General features: G+C 39.5%; 1 protein-coding gene across 1 annotated transcript in view; it reads right to left on the minus strand.

Annotated features, from left to right (window-relative positions):
- Positions 1 to 17,333, minus strand: part of FAM241A (family with sequence similarity 241 member A) — a 39,893-nt gene extending 22,560 nt beyond the window's left edge. Inside the window, exon 1 of the mRNA XM_065907433.1 lies at positions 17,015 to 17,333. Coding sequence (XP_065763505.1) covers positions 17,015 to 17,185 — 171 coding nt within the window. The 5' untranslated portion in view covers positions 17,186 to 17,333. The remainder of the gene's footprint in view (positions 1 to 17,014) is intronic.
- Positions 17,334 to 17,819: the final 486 nt, after the last annotated feature.

Genomic DNA, 17,819 nt, shown 5'->3' on the forward strand with positions numbered 1-17,819 from the left:
AGAAGGTATTAAGAAGAGGTGGCAAGAATACATAGAAGAACTATACAAAAAGAACTTAATGACCTAGATAACCACAATGGTGTGATCACTCACCTACAGCCAGACATTCTGGAATGCGAAGTCAAGTGAGTCTCAGGAAGTATCACTATGAACAAAGCTAGTGGAGGTGATAGAATTCCAGTTGAACTACTTCAAATCCTAAAAGATGATGCTATGAAAGTGCTATACTCAATATGCCAGCAAATTTGGAAAACTCAGCAGTGGCCATAGGACTGGAAAGGGTCAGTTTTCATTCCAATCCCAAAGAAAGGCAATGCCAAAGAATGTTCAAACAACGGCACAATTGCACTCATCTCACATGCTAGTGAGTAATGCTTAAAATTCTCCAAGCCAGGCTTCAACATTATGTGAACCGTGAATTTCCAGATGTTCATGCTGGATTTAGAAAAGGCAGAGGAACCAGAGATCAAATTGCCAACATCTGCTGGATCATCGAAAAAGCAAGCGAGTTCTAGAAAAACATTTACTTCTGCTTTATTGACTACGCCAAAGCCTTTGTGTGGATCACACAAACTGTGGAAAATTCTTAAAGAGATGGGAATACCACACCACCTTATCTCTCTCCTGAGAAATCTGTATACATGTCAAGAAGCAACAGTTAGAACCGGACGTGGGACAACAGATTGGTTCCAAATTGGAAAAGGAATATGTCAAGGCTGTATATTGTTACCCTTGTTATATTGTTATTTAACTTATATGCAGAGTATATCATGTGAAATGCTGAACTGGATGAAGCATAAGCTGGAATCAAGACTGCTGGGAGAAACATCAACAACCTCAGATATGCAGATGACACCCTTATGGCAAAAAGCGAAGAAGAACTAAACAGCCTCTTAAAGAAAATGAAAGAGAAGAGTGAAAAAGCTGGCTTAAAACTCAGCATTCAAAAAACTAAGATCATGGCATCTGGTCCCATCACCTCAGGGCAAATAGATAGGGAAACAATGGAAACAGTGACAGATTCTTCTCATGGGCTCCAAAATCATTGGAGATGGTGACTGCATCCATGAAATTAAAAGACGCTTGCTCCTTGGAAGAAAAGCTATGTATGACCAACCTAGACAGCATATTAAAAAGCAGAGACATTACTTTGCTAACAAAAGTCCCTCTACTCCAAACTATGGTTTTTCCAGTAGTCATGTATGAATGTGAGTGTTGGACTATAAAGAAAGCTGAGTGCTGAAGAATTTATGCTTTTGAACTGTGGTGTTGGAGAAGACTCTTGAGAGTCCCTTGGACTGCAAGGAGATCAAGCCAGTCAATCCTAAAGGAGTCAGTCCTGTATATTCATTGGAAGGACTGATGCTGAAGCTCCAATACTTTGACCACCTGATGTGAAGAACTGACTCATTGGAAAAGACCCTGATGCTGCGAAAGATTGAAGGCAGGAGGATAAAGAGATGACAGAGGGTGAGATAGTTGGATGCCATCACTGACTCAACAGACATGAGTTTGAGCAGGCTCCATGAGTGGGTGATGGACAGGGAAGTCTGGCGTGCTGCAGTTGCAAAGAGTTGAACATGACTGAGGGACTGAACTGAACTGATCTTGTTGTTCAGTCGCTAAGCTGTGTCTGACTCTCTGTGACCTCATGGACTTTAGCACGCCAGGCTCCTCTCCCGGAGTTTGCTCAAAGTCAAGTCCATTGAATCAATGATACCATCTAACCGTCTCATCTTCTGCCATTTCCTCCTCTTTTTGCCTTCAAGTTCTTTCCCAGCATCAGGGTCTTTTCCAGTGAGTCAGTTCTCACATCAGGTGGCCAAAGAACTGGAGTTTCAGCTTCAGTATCAGTCTTTCCAATGAATGTTCAGGGTTGAATCCTTTAGGATGGACTGGTTTGATCCCCCTGCAGTCCAAGAAACTCTCAAGAGTCTTCTCTAGCACCAAAATTTGAAATCATCAATTCTTTTGTGCTCAGGTTTTATGGTCCAACTCCCACATCTGTACATGACCACTGGAAAAACCACAGCTTTGACTACACAGACCTTTGTCAGCAAAATGATGTCTCTGCTTTTTAATACACTGTCTAGGTTTATCACAGCTGTCCTTAGAAGGAGTAAGCATCTTTTAATTTCATGGCTGCAGTCACTGTCTGCAGGGACTTTTTGGAGACCAAGAAAATAAAATCTGTCACTGCTTCCACTTTTTCTTCCTTCTCTTTGCCATGAAGTGATGGAAATGAATGCCATAATCTTAGTTATTTTAATGTTGAGCTTCAAGCCAGTTTTGTCACTCCCTCATCAAGAGGCTCTTTAGTTCTTCTTCACTGAGGACCTGAAACTCAGCATCCCCTGTCCCAAACTCATAGTCTGCCTTAATATTGGTTTTCCTCCACAGGTCCACTACGTCAGTAAATTGCACAACCCAGAAGTACAAGCAAGAAGACTGCTAGTTATTCTAGATGTCTTCATCACCTTTGTCCTTTTTGGTCTACTTTTGCCAGCTCATTCCCCTTTGAGTCTGTGTTGGATCTTCTCAGGAACTTATGGGTAGTCTGTCTTCTCTTCTTACCCTATAGTTTTTCTTGATGGCGGTTTCATGTACTCTAAGGATTTTATTAATTCTTATATAGTTCATATGCTGAAGACTCTTTCCTTTTAAATCATACCCTTGCTAGGAGAAAATTATTAGTGAAATATTTTTAATGTCTTCAGAAAAAAATTGTAGTTCTGATTCTCTCCCATTTAAAAATAAAATTCTATCCCCATTTTATTCCTTATTAGCCATTTGTTCAATAAACTTATTAAATACACATATTTCGAGTATCTGCACCTCGCAAAAACACCATAAGGTGGGTATTATTAGACTCTAGAGGTCAAGTGACTTTTTCAGAAGTAGACAACTAGCCAGAATTTGAGTTTTGGAAAACAGGAATTTTCTGATCATAAATTCTGAGCTCTTCTCAATAAACTGTACTACAAATCTCTAAAGACCTTAGTACAAAGGAATCAGGTATTAAGAAGAAAGCAAAATATTTAAACAAATGCATTATAAGGTGTGATTATATAATACTTAAGAAATGTACTTTTAAAAATATATAGTCTTTAATTAATTTACTTAAGTTCATAATTAATTTACTTTTTCCTCTCATCTTTTTACAAGGGAGTTGAATTTCCTTATAGTAGGAACAAATGAATAAAACAGTAATAAAATATAGAAACCTGGAAGGGGGGATGGATAAAAAACAACTGAGAGTCTAGACTGGGGAATGATGTAACCATGATTATCAACACTGATCCTCAAATTTGGTTCTATCCTCCAGGGATTCAAAGCAAGCGTGGTACAGCCAAGTAATTCTTACTTCCTGGAAGTGTCTGCTCAAACATTACCTCAGTGAGCCCTTCTGTGATCATTTTATTTAAAATAACAGCCCTATCCCATATGCATACTCTCTACCCGCCTTCCAACCTTCCATTTATTTTTTTTCCCATAGCATTATAACTCACTGATGTACTTGTTCATTGATCCACTGTCTTTGTGTCCCTCTTTAATTTGGGCCTATTTCTGTTTGTTTCTTTGTATTCTGGATGTCTACAGCACTACCCAGGAAAGAATAGGAGCTCATTAAATGTTTTAAATGAATGAATTAAAAGCTACCAAGAAAATAAGGAACAAATAATAAATAATATTTAATAAATACAAATAAGAAATACAAACAAATAATACAGAAAACTGCCTATAATACAATGACTATTACCAGTTGCTAAAGCAATTGATGTTCCATATGATACAAATGAGTAATGAAAATGTCTTTAGTATATGGTGAGGTTGTTGGAGCAACTGAAGTCTTAAATTAGTAGCCTCATACAGAGTGCTCAAAGACTGACTTCCAAATACTTAATCGCTTAAATCCCAAAGGGGAAACACTGTCCTCCGGAAATGGCAGAATCACTATGCCATCTTCATGATGCTCCTGTTAAATAAACCACATACTGAATAATCAAAAGGAAGTTTAGTGTCTTCTTTTAATTTATTCTTCATGTATTATTTTCATGTGTTTTCCACTGAGTATTTTTATGGATACCAGAAATGGTTATAATTAACTGGCTAATTCTCTATGAAGAAATCACTTCATTCTTGACCTCCTTTAAATTTAAAAGCTTAAACTAAATGAACATCTACACTGCCATGAAACTCTTGAGAAGACATAATCACCTGTGAAACCAATAACCATTCAACACATGCAGAAAGTATGCTAGAATGATAGGAGCAAGCAATTGAGATCTGTGTGCTGAATAAAAACTAGACATGAATATGGAATCCTCGGAGCAGTCGTCTTGTTCTTATCAAAATTTGCTCTTGGTAGTTATCTTGTGCTGTGCTGTGCTTAGTCACTCAGTTGTGTCCAACTCTGTGAGCCCGCCAGGCTCCTCTGTCCTTGGGGATTCTCCAGGCAAGCATACTGGAGTGCGTTGCCATGTCCTCTTCCAGGGGATCTTCCCAACCCAGGGATCGAACCCAGGTCTTCCGCATTGCAGGCAGATTCTTTACCAGCTGAGCTACTAGGAAAGCCCCAGTAGTTATCGTAGTGTCAGGTTAATTTCAGTTATATAACTCAGCAGAAAGAACTTCAACTAGAAATCAATCCTTGCTTTTCACATGCATATAAATCATGCATTTCCACATGTACTTTCAATGTATATTATACAGTACTACCATGGAAGACTAGAATTAATCTTTTACAGCAGCACAAGAACATGAGACATTGTAAAGGAAAAGTTCAAGTGCCCTCACAATACACAAATTAATCTACTCTGTGTAGCACATTTTAGAAATGACTTTTTTTATACTATAAGAAAATTAAGAATAAGTAAAAAAACTCACGGGTATCTCCATGGAAAACTGTGCATCGTTTAAAAGAATGTTTAGCCTTTATGACTTTCAAGATATTTTAGAAGTTGGTAAATTATAAATAACCAACAGCAATGTAAATAAGTCTTATTAATAGACAAATTCTGTTCCATTAGAGGTTCAACTGTCTTCCCACCCCACCTATGGAAAAGGTCAGTCTCTCAGCCATTTGTAAATTCATTTCAACATACCTTTTCTCCATATACATTTCTGACTGATTTCTCCATTGAAGCAGTTCTCACATTTGTCTGGTTCCCTCACTACTAATGAGCTAAATAAACTCCTTAACATGTGTTTATTTTATATTTAATGTGCATTATAATTTTACCTCTTTTTTAAAATTATCCTTTGCTATTATTGAAATGGCTGATCTGAATTTTAACCTATGTTAGTTATACATTTCATTTACTGTCTTTCCTCTGTTTAGTTCAAGAAAAATTAAAAACAAAATAGCAAGTTCTGACCACTTACATAAATTAATGCTAGTTAGTATTCCAAGATCCTGTTTGTTAACCTTTCACCTTCTTGATACTGTGGTTTTTAAATACAGCACATCAAGGAACACAATCTTTGCCTAAGTTACAAATGTTTTACAGGGATCTTTAGCTCAAAGTGCTGAAGAACTGATGCTTTTGAACTATGGTGTTGGAGAAGAGTGCCTTGGACAGCAAGGAGATCCAATCAGTCCATCCTAAAGGAAATCAGTCCTGAATATTCATTGGAAGGACTGATGCTGAAGCTGAAACTCCAATACTTTGCCGCCTGATGTGAAGAACTGACTCTCTGGAAAAGACCCTGATGCTGGGAAAGACTGAAAGTGGGAGAAGGAGATGACAGAGGATGAGATGGTTGGATGGCATCACCGACTCAACGGACATGAGGTTGAGTAAACTCTGGGAGTTGGTGACGGACAGGGAGGCCTGGCATGCTGCAATCCATGCGGTTGCAAAGAGTTGGACACGACTGAATGACTGAACTGAACTTAGCTCAATGCACAGCTATGCATTTCCTTTCTGTTGATTCTGACAATAGAGTATGTTCCTGTTATACAAAAAGTTCTCTCTCTCTTCGAAACTAATTTTTGTTATGAAAGTTTCCCCTGGGAAGCCACACTGCTTCAAGAAAAACATCAACTGCATTTATACCAGCAGTGTCATTTTAGACAGAAAATTTTATAGACTCTATACTACCTCACAGATGCCAAAATAATTGTCTGAAGCATTTGTCATATGCAATTTCTGCTCTCATGGAGATGTTTCCTGTGTGAACCTGTGAAGGGGAGGGTGGGGAAGCTGCAGAGAATAAATATATTGACAAACAAATAAAATAATCTCAAGTAGTGTGAGAGCTATGAGTAAAATAAAACAGAGTAACAGCAGAGAGGAAGATGGGTTGGACTGGAGGTTCTCTCTATACATTAGGCAGAGCTGGGATCTCAGAGAGGTTATAGTTAAGCCAATGATATGAAGATTTGCCAAAGGAATATCTGGGGAAAAAAACCCAGGCAGAGGCTTTGAGACAGAACTGAGCTGTCTGGGCTAGTGCAGTGATTTTGACTGTGATCCACAATAAGGAATATATTTTATTTCTTGCCACAATACATATAAACTAAAGTTCCACAAAATGACATTCATACTACATGTGAAGCATTCTGATGACGTCTGTCCTATTCTATCCTGTTCACAATTCACTAAATTAATTTCATGAACCAACACTAGCTTGATAGTTATTTAGCATGGGTTTGAATCTCAGCTCTGCAATGTACTAGCTGTGATCCTTTCAATATATTACTTAGCCTACCTGTTCTGCAGTGTTTACACCTTTAAAGTGGGAGGCAACAGCAGTAGATCAAACTCGTGAGGTTTCATACCAGATTTCCTTCCAGAAAGACCAAACCAATTTTACTTCTAACTTCAGTGTATTGTTATTTCATAAACTGTTTCTTTAAATCCACATTATTTATTTTTAAAATCATTATCAACTTGATAGGTGAAATATTATTCCTAATAGTTTTAATCTGCATTTATTTCCAGTGAGGCTGGACATGTTTTCTTCCTTACTGGATACTAAATGTCGCTGCAGGTTTTATTTCCTACAAATATACAAAAACAGTATGTTAAATATAAAATTTTACTAAATATATAAAGTGTCACCTAGCTGCAGCATATATAATTTATAACTTGTTTATTATTACATTTATAATTTGTCACTTTTAAATTAAATGCAAAGTTTTAACATTTATTTACACTTATCTTACACTAAACTACATATAACCAATAAAGGAGAAAAAAAATTTTTTTTGTATCCATTTGGGAGGATGGATACAAATCATTGAAAATATCAGCTAGTTCTTGAATTAGTTTTTGAAATTATTATAAATGGAGAAATACTAAAATTTGCTTTCATTGTCATTTTAACCAACAGAATTCAGTATTTAAAATCATAGTTAAAAACTTAGACAAATGAAACCACCAAGTATTAAAAAATATACACAGAATTTCAGCCATATCTGCCAAGTATATTAAAAGAGTTGCCTACTGCAGTGGAAGAGAACAGTTCTGCAATGAATAAATAAATTAATTAAATTAAATAAAAAATAAATAAATTAAAGTTAATGCTGTGCATGAACTAATGATAGATAATAACAGGCCATGAAGTGAAGAGTATGACTGATTCAAGCTGCAGGTTAAAAATTTCTACCTTTTGTACTTTCCCTAAAATCTATTTTTTTTCTTTAAAGAAATGAAGTTTCTGGTGACATTACTGAGTACCTTGTACATATAGGGAAGTATGCTGGCTACTACCACAGATGGAATAGTTTGCTTATTTAAAGAAGCCAAAATCAAACATTTTTCCTTACAAATGAATTTTTTCTCAATTCTCAATTTGTGGCATGACAACAGCTTCTGTTAGATTTTACTACCTCTGAAAACCATGGAATAAGTTGGAATAATTAATTCAATCAAACTGATGAAATTTGCCAACCATGGGAAATCAATCTTAAATTCCCTGCCTCTGTAGGTGGTATGCACACATCCCAGTAAAATTTTGATGACGAGGATAAAAGACAAAAATCAAAGTTTTTGGATTAATTGGAAGAGGGAGTTAAAAAAAAAATCTCACCAACGTTCGAAAAAATTATATCAAATGAATATAGTAAAAACCACAAATGGAAACTTAATTTGCTTAACACTATGTTTAGATATAAAGTATTAATAATAATTTTATCCTTTGTCTTCCATAAAGTTCAAAACATTTGGACCATGCTTTCCCTTTGATCAGATAAGCTCTAGTTCTTGCCATAAGAAAACAGCAGCAACAAACAAAGCCAACCATTTCCTCTTCCTAAGCCAAGACAAGGCATAGCTGCCAATGACGTTAAATGGAAAAACAAAAAACAAAAATCCCCCTGGATCCGGGAAAAATTAGATCAGAAGACAGAAAGTATCTTTTGCATTAACTTAATTAGAAATTCAGTTTCTCTGTCCAAATGAAACTACCCTTTGATTATCTTGTTAATTCCCCTAAACACACACAGACACATGAACATACCACACTCTTAAGGAAGCGAAACATGACTAGTAGAGACTCAAAGTTTTTTGAAGATATGTGGCTGTTACTGCAAGATAAGACTATGACTTCAGAGATCACAGAAATTAAAGATAGTGTGGCTAAGGCTTAAAGGAAATATGAAAAAAAGATATAGTCTACTTAGGTCTCAGTGCAAGGTTAATATCATAGTACTACTTTTGGTTTTTCCCTTTAGCCTTGCTTTGCCACCTCTCCTGATCAGTAAATTGAGAAAACCATGAACACAGGAGGGTGGGTATTTTTCCCATCAAGGATCAGTGATACACAACAAGAAAAAAAAAAAATCATACTAGAGATCTATACAAAAAGCAACATTATCTGCTTTTTAAAAAAAGAAATATGAAATACTTATCTGATTTTCAGATTAGGAAATCTTAATACTTTATTCAATAAATAACACTTATTCTATACATCTGAAAATCACAGAGACTAAAAATATAGTTCTATGATGTGGTTAGATAAGAAGTAAAAGAAGGGAACCAAAGAAAAAAGATGAGAGAGAAGATGAGGGTAAAACAGGTAGCTAATATTCATTGAGGGCCTACTATATGGTTGGTCTTTCATAACACAAAATGTTCCTGAACCCTCATAAGAACTTTAAGTAGACAGAATTATACCACTCACATGAGGAAACTGAGTCTCTGAGGGATTGAGTTATTAGGATGACAAGACCAATAAAGCAGTAAAGCCAAGACTCAAACTTAGAGCAGTCACACTCCAATACTTTTTCCATTGCTCTGTAACGTCAGCGTCTATAGAACAGAGGAGGCAGTGTGGTGGAGAACGTGTATGGAGATGAAGAGAAAGTGGCTAAGATGGGAGGTAAGGAAGGATAAAAGACAAGGGGAGAATGCGACACTCAGTAAGGAGAGGTGAAAAAGAGATGGGGAGTAGCGAACAAGGGCAGAGAAAGAACATGAGAGTACGTGGCTGTTGTCATAACTGACTCCATTTTGGGCCCACAGGGTTCCTCTGCTGACCCCACCCAGGACTGTACTGTGCAGTAAGTCATTTTTCTGTTGTCAAGGGCTTTGGAGCTAATCAGCATTGTTTAATAATCATCAGGGCCAGGTTGGCCTCATGCTCTGTAGCCCCCAAACAATGATGAAAACCTTCACTGACTTATTCCCTGTGTCCACAAGACTAGTTATCTATTCATAAACATTGACTTAGGAAGGCACTTCCTGCTTCCAAGCGTGTACCCTCATACCCTAGGTTAACTGTCAAACTGTCTCAGGGACCCCGAGGCAGTGTGGAGTGCAGCTGCAAATGCTCCCATATCCTTGTCTCCTCAATCCCACCCTGTGAGGAAGTCACCCTATAATACAGTGATCCACTGATTACATGAAACAGCCTGCCTTGCATTTTTGAGTCTCTATAGATACCTTCTTAGTTTGGTGGGCACCTTGTGTTCCCTCCATCCTCCAAGAGAGAGGGAAAGAAAACTGGAGAAAGTTGCATATAAGGAGTTGCTTGAAGAAAAGATGGAAGAAAAGATCTGTTGGGAGACTGCGTGTTTGGAATGTAGGTGTCAAGAAAATAAACAATTATTACATATCCACTGGAATATCCATCAGTAGAGCATTCTCAACAACTCAAACCACTGTAACCCTAATTCATTTTGAGCAGAGTTTCTCAATTGAGCACTAGCGACATTTTGGGTCAGACAATGCTTTGCTGTAGGCGACTGTTCTGTGCATTATAGGCTGTTCAGCAGGATCCCCGGACTCTTCTTATTAGATGCCAATGGTACTATACCTCCTCAGTCTTAACATTCAAACATGTCTCTAGACATTGCCAAGTGTCCCTTGTGAGTCTAACTGCCCTATGAGCCATTGATTTAGAGGTTCCATTCTTGAATAATGACAAAAATGAACAAAAGATATCTACCATATACAAAATTATTCTGGGAGTTACTCTAGTGACTAGATGCCCAATGGAAAGAAATTAGATTACATTCAGGGCCAAGTTCATCTAAACTCAAGGAACTTGCTACAGTATTGTTTGCAGACTGCTTTTAAAAGATGTGAAAGGAAGTGGGTACAAACAGATATCCATTTTTGTACTACACAATCTAAAGGGGGGCAGCAGATTTATCAGACTGTTCTTCCATCATGGGTGAAGGCTCTTATTCCTGAAAACAAAAACAAAACCGGCTCTGGAGTTTGGAGACCTGGGTTCTGGTGTGCTCTAGGAGGAGACGGTTGTAAGACTGAGAGTGAATCACTCGGCCTGGGAAACCAAGGCTTGTTGGCTTCTTACAGTTTACCTAGAGTTCAAATATACCCATCTAGGGAAATACTAAAAAGTAAAATAACTACCATACATTTCTATTACTGATACTATATTGAAGGGAAAGTATGGTGGGTTGGCATGCTTATTACTCCCTGCGACGCAAAGTGTGGTCCATGGGCATAGCATCAGCCTCACTTTAAGAGCTTGGGAGAGATGCAAAGTCTTAGGCCTCATCCCAGAACAATGAAATCGTAACCTGTATTTAACAAGAGATGCTTTGTCTGCACATTAAAGCTGAGGAGCACTGTTCTATTCCTCCTTCTTCCTAGGGTGGCTTTCTAACAGCGGAGTGTGCAAAACTTACAAATAACATTTCTCAGATTTCTTTTTAGTTAGGGTTCTAGTTGAAAATTAGGTCCAAAAGCTAACCCTTACATGCTTATTATATGCTGGAGATCTGGGTTCGACCCCTGGGTTGGGAAGATCCCCTGGAGAAGGAAATGGCAACCCACTCCAGTATTCTTGCCTGGAGAATCCCATGGACAGGAGCCTGGTGGGCTACAGTCCACGGGGTCACAAAGAGTCGGACACGACTGAGCGACTTCACTTTCACTTTCATTCTAACATTCTACATGTATTACATATATACATGTATGTATGTAACATATAACAATTCTGTGAGGTTGACACAACTATTTTCCCCTTTAGACAGATGAAGAAACTGAGGGCCAAAGAGGTTAATTAACTTGCCCAAAGTTATAGTTAGTACGTAGCAGAGTGAGGATTCAAACCTAGGTATTCTGGATCTAGAATATGTACTGCTAATCATATCTTTAATGACAGATCAAAGAGCAGGTATAAGGCTTTCTGCTGCTGCCACTGTTTTTTAAACAGATGATCTTGTGGAACATTCTTTGATAAATGCTATTATGCATGTTCCTTCATTTATTTATTTAAATACCTATAAAGCCAACACTTATCTGAAAGTTCCAGGACTGCAAAAGGCAAGAAGCAGAAATAAAGTGTTACCATCTGCAAGAAAGCAAAATCAACCTTATCTATAGAGTGGATGATTATATACCTAGAAGTCTAAGAGATATTAGTATATATTAGTGTTAGAATTAATAGGGACTTCTCTGATGATCCGTGGCCAAGTCTCCACACTCCCAACGCATGGGACCCAGGTTTAATTCTTGGTCAGATGCCATACGCTGCAAGTTAAGAGCTGACCTGCTGCAACTGAAGAACCCACATGCCGCAATGAAGACAGAAGATCCCACACACCACAGCTAAGATCCAGAGCAGCCAAATAAATAAATAATATGAAACATGCTGCATCCTCCGAACACCCTCTTAAAGAGTGAATTAATAAAAGAATTCAAAAAGGTAGCTAGTTTAAAACTAAATATATAAAAACCAATAGCTAAAAACCAGCAGCAAAAATGTGATGTGGAAAATGAAATCCCTTTCAGAATGCCAGCAGAAAAATGTAAAAGCTTATTTCAGTATTTGTAACTACTATAAAGGATTGTGAACCCAAAGAGAAAGTGGATTATTCAGTGATTAGGGGGAAAAAACGATTAGCTCCATACCTCACACAATACATGAAGTCATTGTAAAGAGATTAAATATAGAGAGTAAAAAAATAAAAATAAAACTATAAACACACACATAAAGGAAACATTGGTGGATATTTTAATTAACTAGGATTAGATAAAATGTTCTAAAGAAATATATATAAATATATATGTGTGTGTGTGCATGTGTGAGGGTGTAAAATGTGTGTATGAAATTACCAAAAGTATTCCTTTGGCTAATAAAAATTTAAAGCATTTCTAAATCAAAAACATCATAAAATTATGAAGTAAATAGCAAGCAGGGAAAATAATTATAAGCCATGTGAGATATGGCATTAATATCTTACAATAATGCCAAAAGAAAAAAATGGTCAAAGAGCATGATTAAAAAGAAATACAAGGCTTCCCTGGTGGTCCAGAGGTTAAGAGTCTGCCTGCCGATACAGGGGGCTACAAACTCAATCCCTGGTATGGAAAGAGTCCACCTGCTGCAGGGCAACTAAGCCTGTGGGCCACAACTACTGAAGCTGGTGTGCAGCTAGGAACACCCAGCGCAGCCAAAAATAAATAAATAACATTTTTAAAATAGAAAAAAAATGCAGATGCTCAATAAATATATGAATGGTTTAGTAAACCTCTCTAGCAATATCTTATGACAATAAGATAATTTTTGCCTACTAAACTGGCAAAGATTAATCTATAAATTAAATCATTGCTGACATGGATGGCTTCTAACTGACACTCTTACATACTAATGTCAGAAGTGTACACTGGTGCAGGCTTTCCTGAATGTAATTCTTTAGGATGTTTCAAGAGACTTCAAAGCGTTTGACTTACTGACCTAGGACTTCCACTTCTAGAAATTTATTCTAAGGTAGAACTGTGAGGAACTGTGACAACAAGATTGAGCTTAATAAGCAAAGGTTTTTATTACAGTGTTATCTATAAAAGAGAGTTTGAAGCAAATTAAATATGTAGTATTAGGGGAATGACAAGTAGCCCTAAAAATAATTTTTGCAAAAAATTTTTGATAAAATTGGAAAATGGCACAATATACATAAGCAGATAAAACAAGATACTACATTCAAATATTACATTAAAACCTGTTAAAAAATGTGTGTGTATCTGTATACACACACACACAGATATATGAATGCAGTAACACCAAATTTTCATATTTTACAGCAAGCACAATATTACTCAGTGAGATTTCAAATGCTCTTCTTTTCTTCTTTAGATTGTTCTATATTTCTACACTTTCCAAAGTACATAACACATAATCATAAAGACCTTAAAGCTAAAAATAATGATTCTAAAGTCAATCCAAGAATAGCGGTACCTTCCTATGCTCTAAGATGGCAGGGACATCTTAGGTTATTCAGGTTGTGAATGACATGTCTAAGTGGATGCCACTCACATTACATACATAAATGTAATAAAAGGACTGGAGACTTTAACTTTCTAGGTATACAGCAGAGCAGAGACTCTAAGGGACCTGGCATTCAGAGTCAGAACTTATTTTGATCATCTCTCATGCCCACAGTTACCAACACACACTGGGGATAGCTGTGTCCTGTCCCTTCAGTTCCTTGGGCATTTTGCCTGTCTCCTGGCTTTTCTCTCTGAGGCCAAATTCCTTGACACAGTTCCTTCATCTGGGGAACCTGATCCAGTCTTTCAAGTCCTCCTTTCCCAGGACACAGGCTGCCTTGTCAGTCATCCTACCTGGAAAGATTCAGGTCAGAAGGACAGAGGAACCTTAGTTTTTCTCTCAGATGGAGTAGGATTTAAGGATAAATTGTAAAAAAAAAAATGCTGACAAGATCTCAGCTACTGAGAAAACACCTATATAAATACAAGTATTTTGGTACTACAGGAAATAAATACCATTTTTATCTGGTATCATAATAACAATGAGCCAAAGATACATTTTGTGTAATCAAAGCTGATGTAAGAGCCCTCCAGGTTGAAGGAAGGGCAAGAGCTTGTGAGTCAACAATGTAAAGAAAAATCAGTGAACTGAAAGATGTATGTGGAGGAGACTTTAGCCTGGGAAAGAGCCGAAGGAAGAAACGTGCTTCATCAAATTATCAGGTAAGGGCAAACTGTGAAGGAACTAGAAATAGAAAGTGGTTTAATACAGAAAATTACGAGCTGACAGAAATCTTTGAAAGAGCTGGAGGAGCAAAAGTCAGGCACCTTCTGGAGCTACTGCACTCAAGAAGACACCACCCATAACCCTGGTCCAGATATAAGGCAGGCTCAGCTACTACTGCGGCGGCTGCTACCCATTCTCTCTTAAAGTCCATGAGGCTACTCAGATTCTGGAATACTGAGTTCGTCAAGCAGAAAGGACAGTAAGGAGATGGCCTCTGTCTCATTTCCATCTAATTAGTTTTGGTTTTGTTTCTGTTTATATCATTGTTTCTATGGAAAAGTTCACTCCAAATTCTAAATATGAACAACAAGTTTACAAACCAAGTTTTCAAAAGTACTCCATTTGTAATTTGGAGTCTACATGTTGTCCTTAAAGCAGCAAACACACACACACTATCTGCCTAAAGAAAAGTACATTAAAACAACTCCGTAGGTTATGCTTTACAGTTGTTAATTTCATCTACCTCTTCCTCAAATATCTTTATGTCTCTACTGTCATTACAAGACAGTGCATATACATACATATTAAATTTCATTTTCAGCACTTGAAAAAAAGTTACATTTATTGCTTCCCTGATAGCTCAGATGGCAAAAATGTAGGAGTCCACCTGCAATGTAGGAGTCCAGGAGACTTCCATCCTTAGGTTGGCAAGATCCTCTGGAGAAGGGAATGGCAACCCACTCTAGTATTCTTGCCTGGAGAATTCCATGGACAGAGGAGCCTGGCAGGATACAGTCCATGGGGTTGCAAAGAGCTGGACACGACTGAGACTAACACCTTTCATTACCAAGAAGTGATTTATCACAAAAGCTTGTTTCTTACCCCAATGGGTTGGGTTGTATCAATTTCTCGTTTATTTTTGACTTACTTATGAGAAGTTCTTTGGTGTATATATATTATTAGGAGGGAACGTATATCTCAGGTGTAATTTTCAAGTATTGTGTATGTGGGCTTAGAGTACATAAATAAATTATGTGACAAAAATAAAATGATAACATTTTCACAGGAGTATAGGGAAATAAATTTCCATGACATACAATGATAGAGGCAGGTATGCAAAGTATATCTGTTTCCTAGGGTATATGTTTCATTCTTTTTTTGTTTCATCCCTTTTTGTGTACCATAAGCAATTCTCTTAAGACCAGAGCTGCTGCTGCTGAAAAATCCACAAAAGCTTAGATGAAGTATTTTACATACTCCCTTACAACCACTTGAAAATCACTTTGGGACCTTCAGTTAAAATATATTTTCCCCGCCCCAGGGAGTTTCTGTTGCTGTTTTCTTCACTTTGCCAGTTGAACAACTAGAGTGAAAAGAAACAGCCCTTTAGCTACTGAGTCATGGTGCAGTTAATGGGGGAAAACCGTTAGGAAACTAGTCAGGAAAATCTCAAAGCTACCAATTATATGCTTCAGATACCATCTCCTATATCGTCAAAAGAATGAAAAACTACACTTCCACATGGTGAGCAAACCTAATGCTAAGGCATATTTTGTGCCTGCCACACGGTTATTTCTGTTTCCTAAACACAAGGCAGAGAAATTATACTTTATCTATTAATGCACTTAGTGACGTTGGAATTTGTGAAATGTGACAAAAAGATGCTGAAGGATAATGAGAGGAGACAGGTATCAATTGATCTCAACAGTATACCCTGTAATAAAGGCAAACGATAATTTTAATGGGATTATGCGCTTCAATGGGATTCTGAGGGTAAACTAATCTCAGGTATTTTTGAAGGTCTACCGTATTTGATGGTGAAAATGCATCCCACTATGTGGGATAATTCAATTTCCTTCATTAAACGTCTTGCCTAATTGTGAAGATAAATGCTATAATGCCTATTATCACCATATTTTATTTAGTGAAAGCAAATTCAGAGTATCAAAAACTGCCCAACTTCTCTTTCCTTTATTATGACTGGACTCATGCTTTTTCCCCCTTTGGTAACAAGTGAAAGCAATTTTCCGGCTTTTTCAGTTTTTCAATGAAGTTTAGATCTCCTTTCTGTTCCTGTGAAAAACTTGCTCTGGGAGAGTCCCCGTCAAGACATCCATTGTAACAGTCGCTCCTACACATGCCTTCAGACACTGACTGCATGGCTACAGAAATACACCTACACCGTACAGAGGCGCTAGGTGTGTTCAGAAATGCCAAGATGGAAGGCGGGAGGGGAGTCGCTGGCCCCCAAAACACAGCCCCGGGGAACCGATTCCAAGAGGAAGAGTGTTTACATGTAAGGCTTTCAGATAAGTGACCGTTATGGAGGGCACTTCCCTGGGCTCTGGCCTGAGAATCCTCTCCGCCAGACGGGTGGGAAAGGGCGGCGCGCACCCGGCCAGGCACGCGACCCTGCGGCCCGCCCCGAGCGCGCCGTCAACTGCTCTCGGGGTCAACTGTTCGGCTTCCCCGAACGCCGCGGAGCCCAGCTCCCCAAGCCGACCGCAGCCCCGGCGCCGCCCTCCCGCCGGGCCACTTCCCTCCGCCACCGCGTGGGGCTCGGGAAACCGGCCGGACCGCGCTGCCCCGCCCGCCTCACCTGCTCCCGCTCCTCCGGCGGCCGCCGCCCGCGCCGCCGCGGGCTCGCCCCGGACTCCTGCTCGGTCCCCGCCGCCGCTCGCTCGGCCAGCGCGTCTCGGTCTTCGTCGCGCTCCCCGCCGCTGCCTCCGCCGCCGCCGCCGCCGCCTAGCAGCTGCCCGGCCGAGCACATCCCACCGCCAACTTCTGCCGCCCTGGACGGCCGCCAAGCCGGAGGCAGCGACCGAATGCCCGAGGGCCGCCGTAGGGTCGTCCGCGCTCGCCACTGACAGGCGCCTCCAGAGCGCGCCCCGCCGGCCGGGGCGCCACAAGTACCAGCCAGGCTCGGCCCCTCGAGTCACGGGCTCGCCCCGCCCTCAGCCGCCGGGGCGGAGCCTGCCCGGGGGGCGGGGCCACGGAGGGGCGGGGCCAAGGGCGCGCGCGCGTGTGAGGGTGACTGGAGGGGGAGCGTGTGTGAGACTGTATACGTTAAAAGACTCTATGTGTGTGTGACATTGTGTACGAGAGAGGAGCTGTGCGCGAGAGACCGTGTGAGAGACTATGCGAGAGAAATTTTGTGTGTGAGTGCAGTGCAACCACCGTGAGAGACTGTGTGTGAGAGATGGTGTGTGCATAGGAGAGACTGCGTGTGAGAGCCTGCTAGACAGGGACCGCGTGAGCGAGGCTGAGAGAGGCAGGATGTGTGCGTTTGTGAGGGAGAGAGAGAGGACGGCGTGTGTTGGTGTGTGTGTGAGAGAGAGAGGGAAACACCCGCAGACACCGAGTTCCACACTCCAGCGAGACCCCTCTGGCTTTGCCTGGCACTG

This window comes from Muntiacus reevesi, chromosome 16 (genome assembly GCF_963930625.1).
Source record: "Muntiacus reevesi chromosome 16, mMunRee1.1, whole genome shotgun sequence".
In the NCBI taxonomy this organism is placed as follows: Eukaryota; Metazoa; Chordata; class Mammalia; order Artiodactyla; family Cervidae; genus Muntiacus; species Muntiacus reevesi.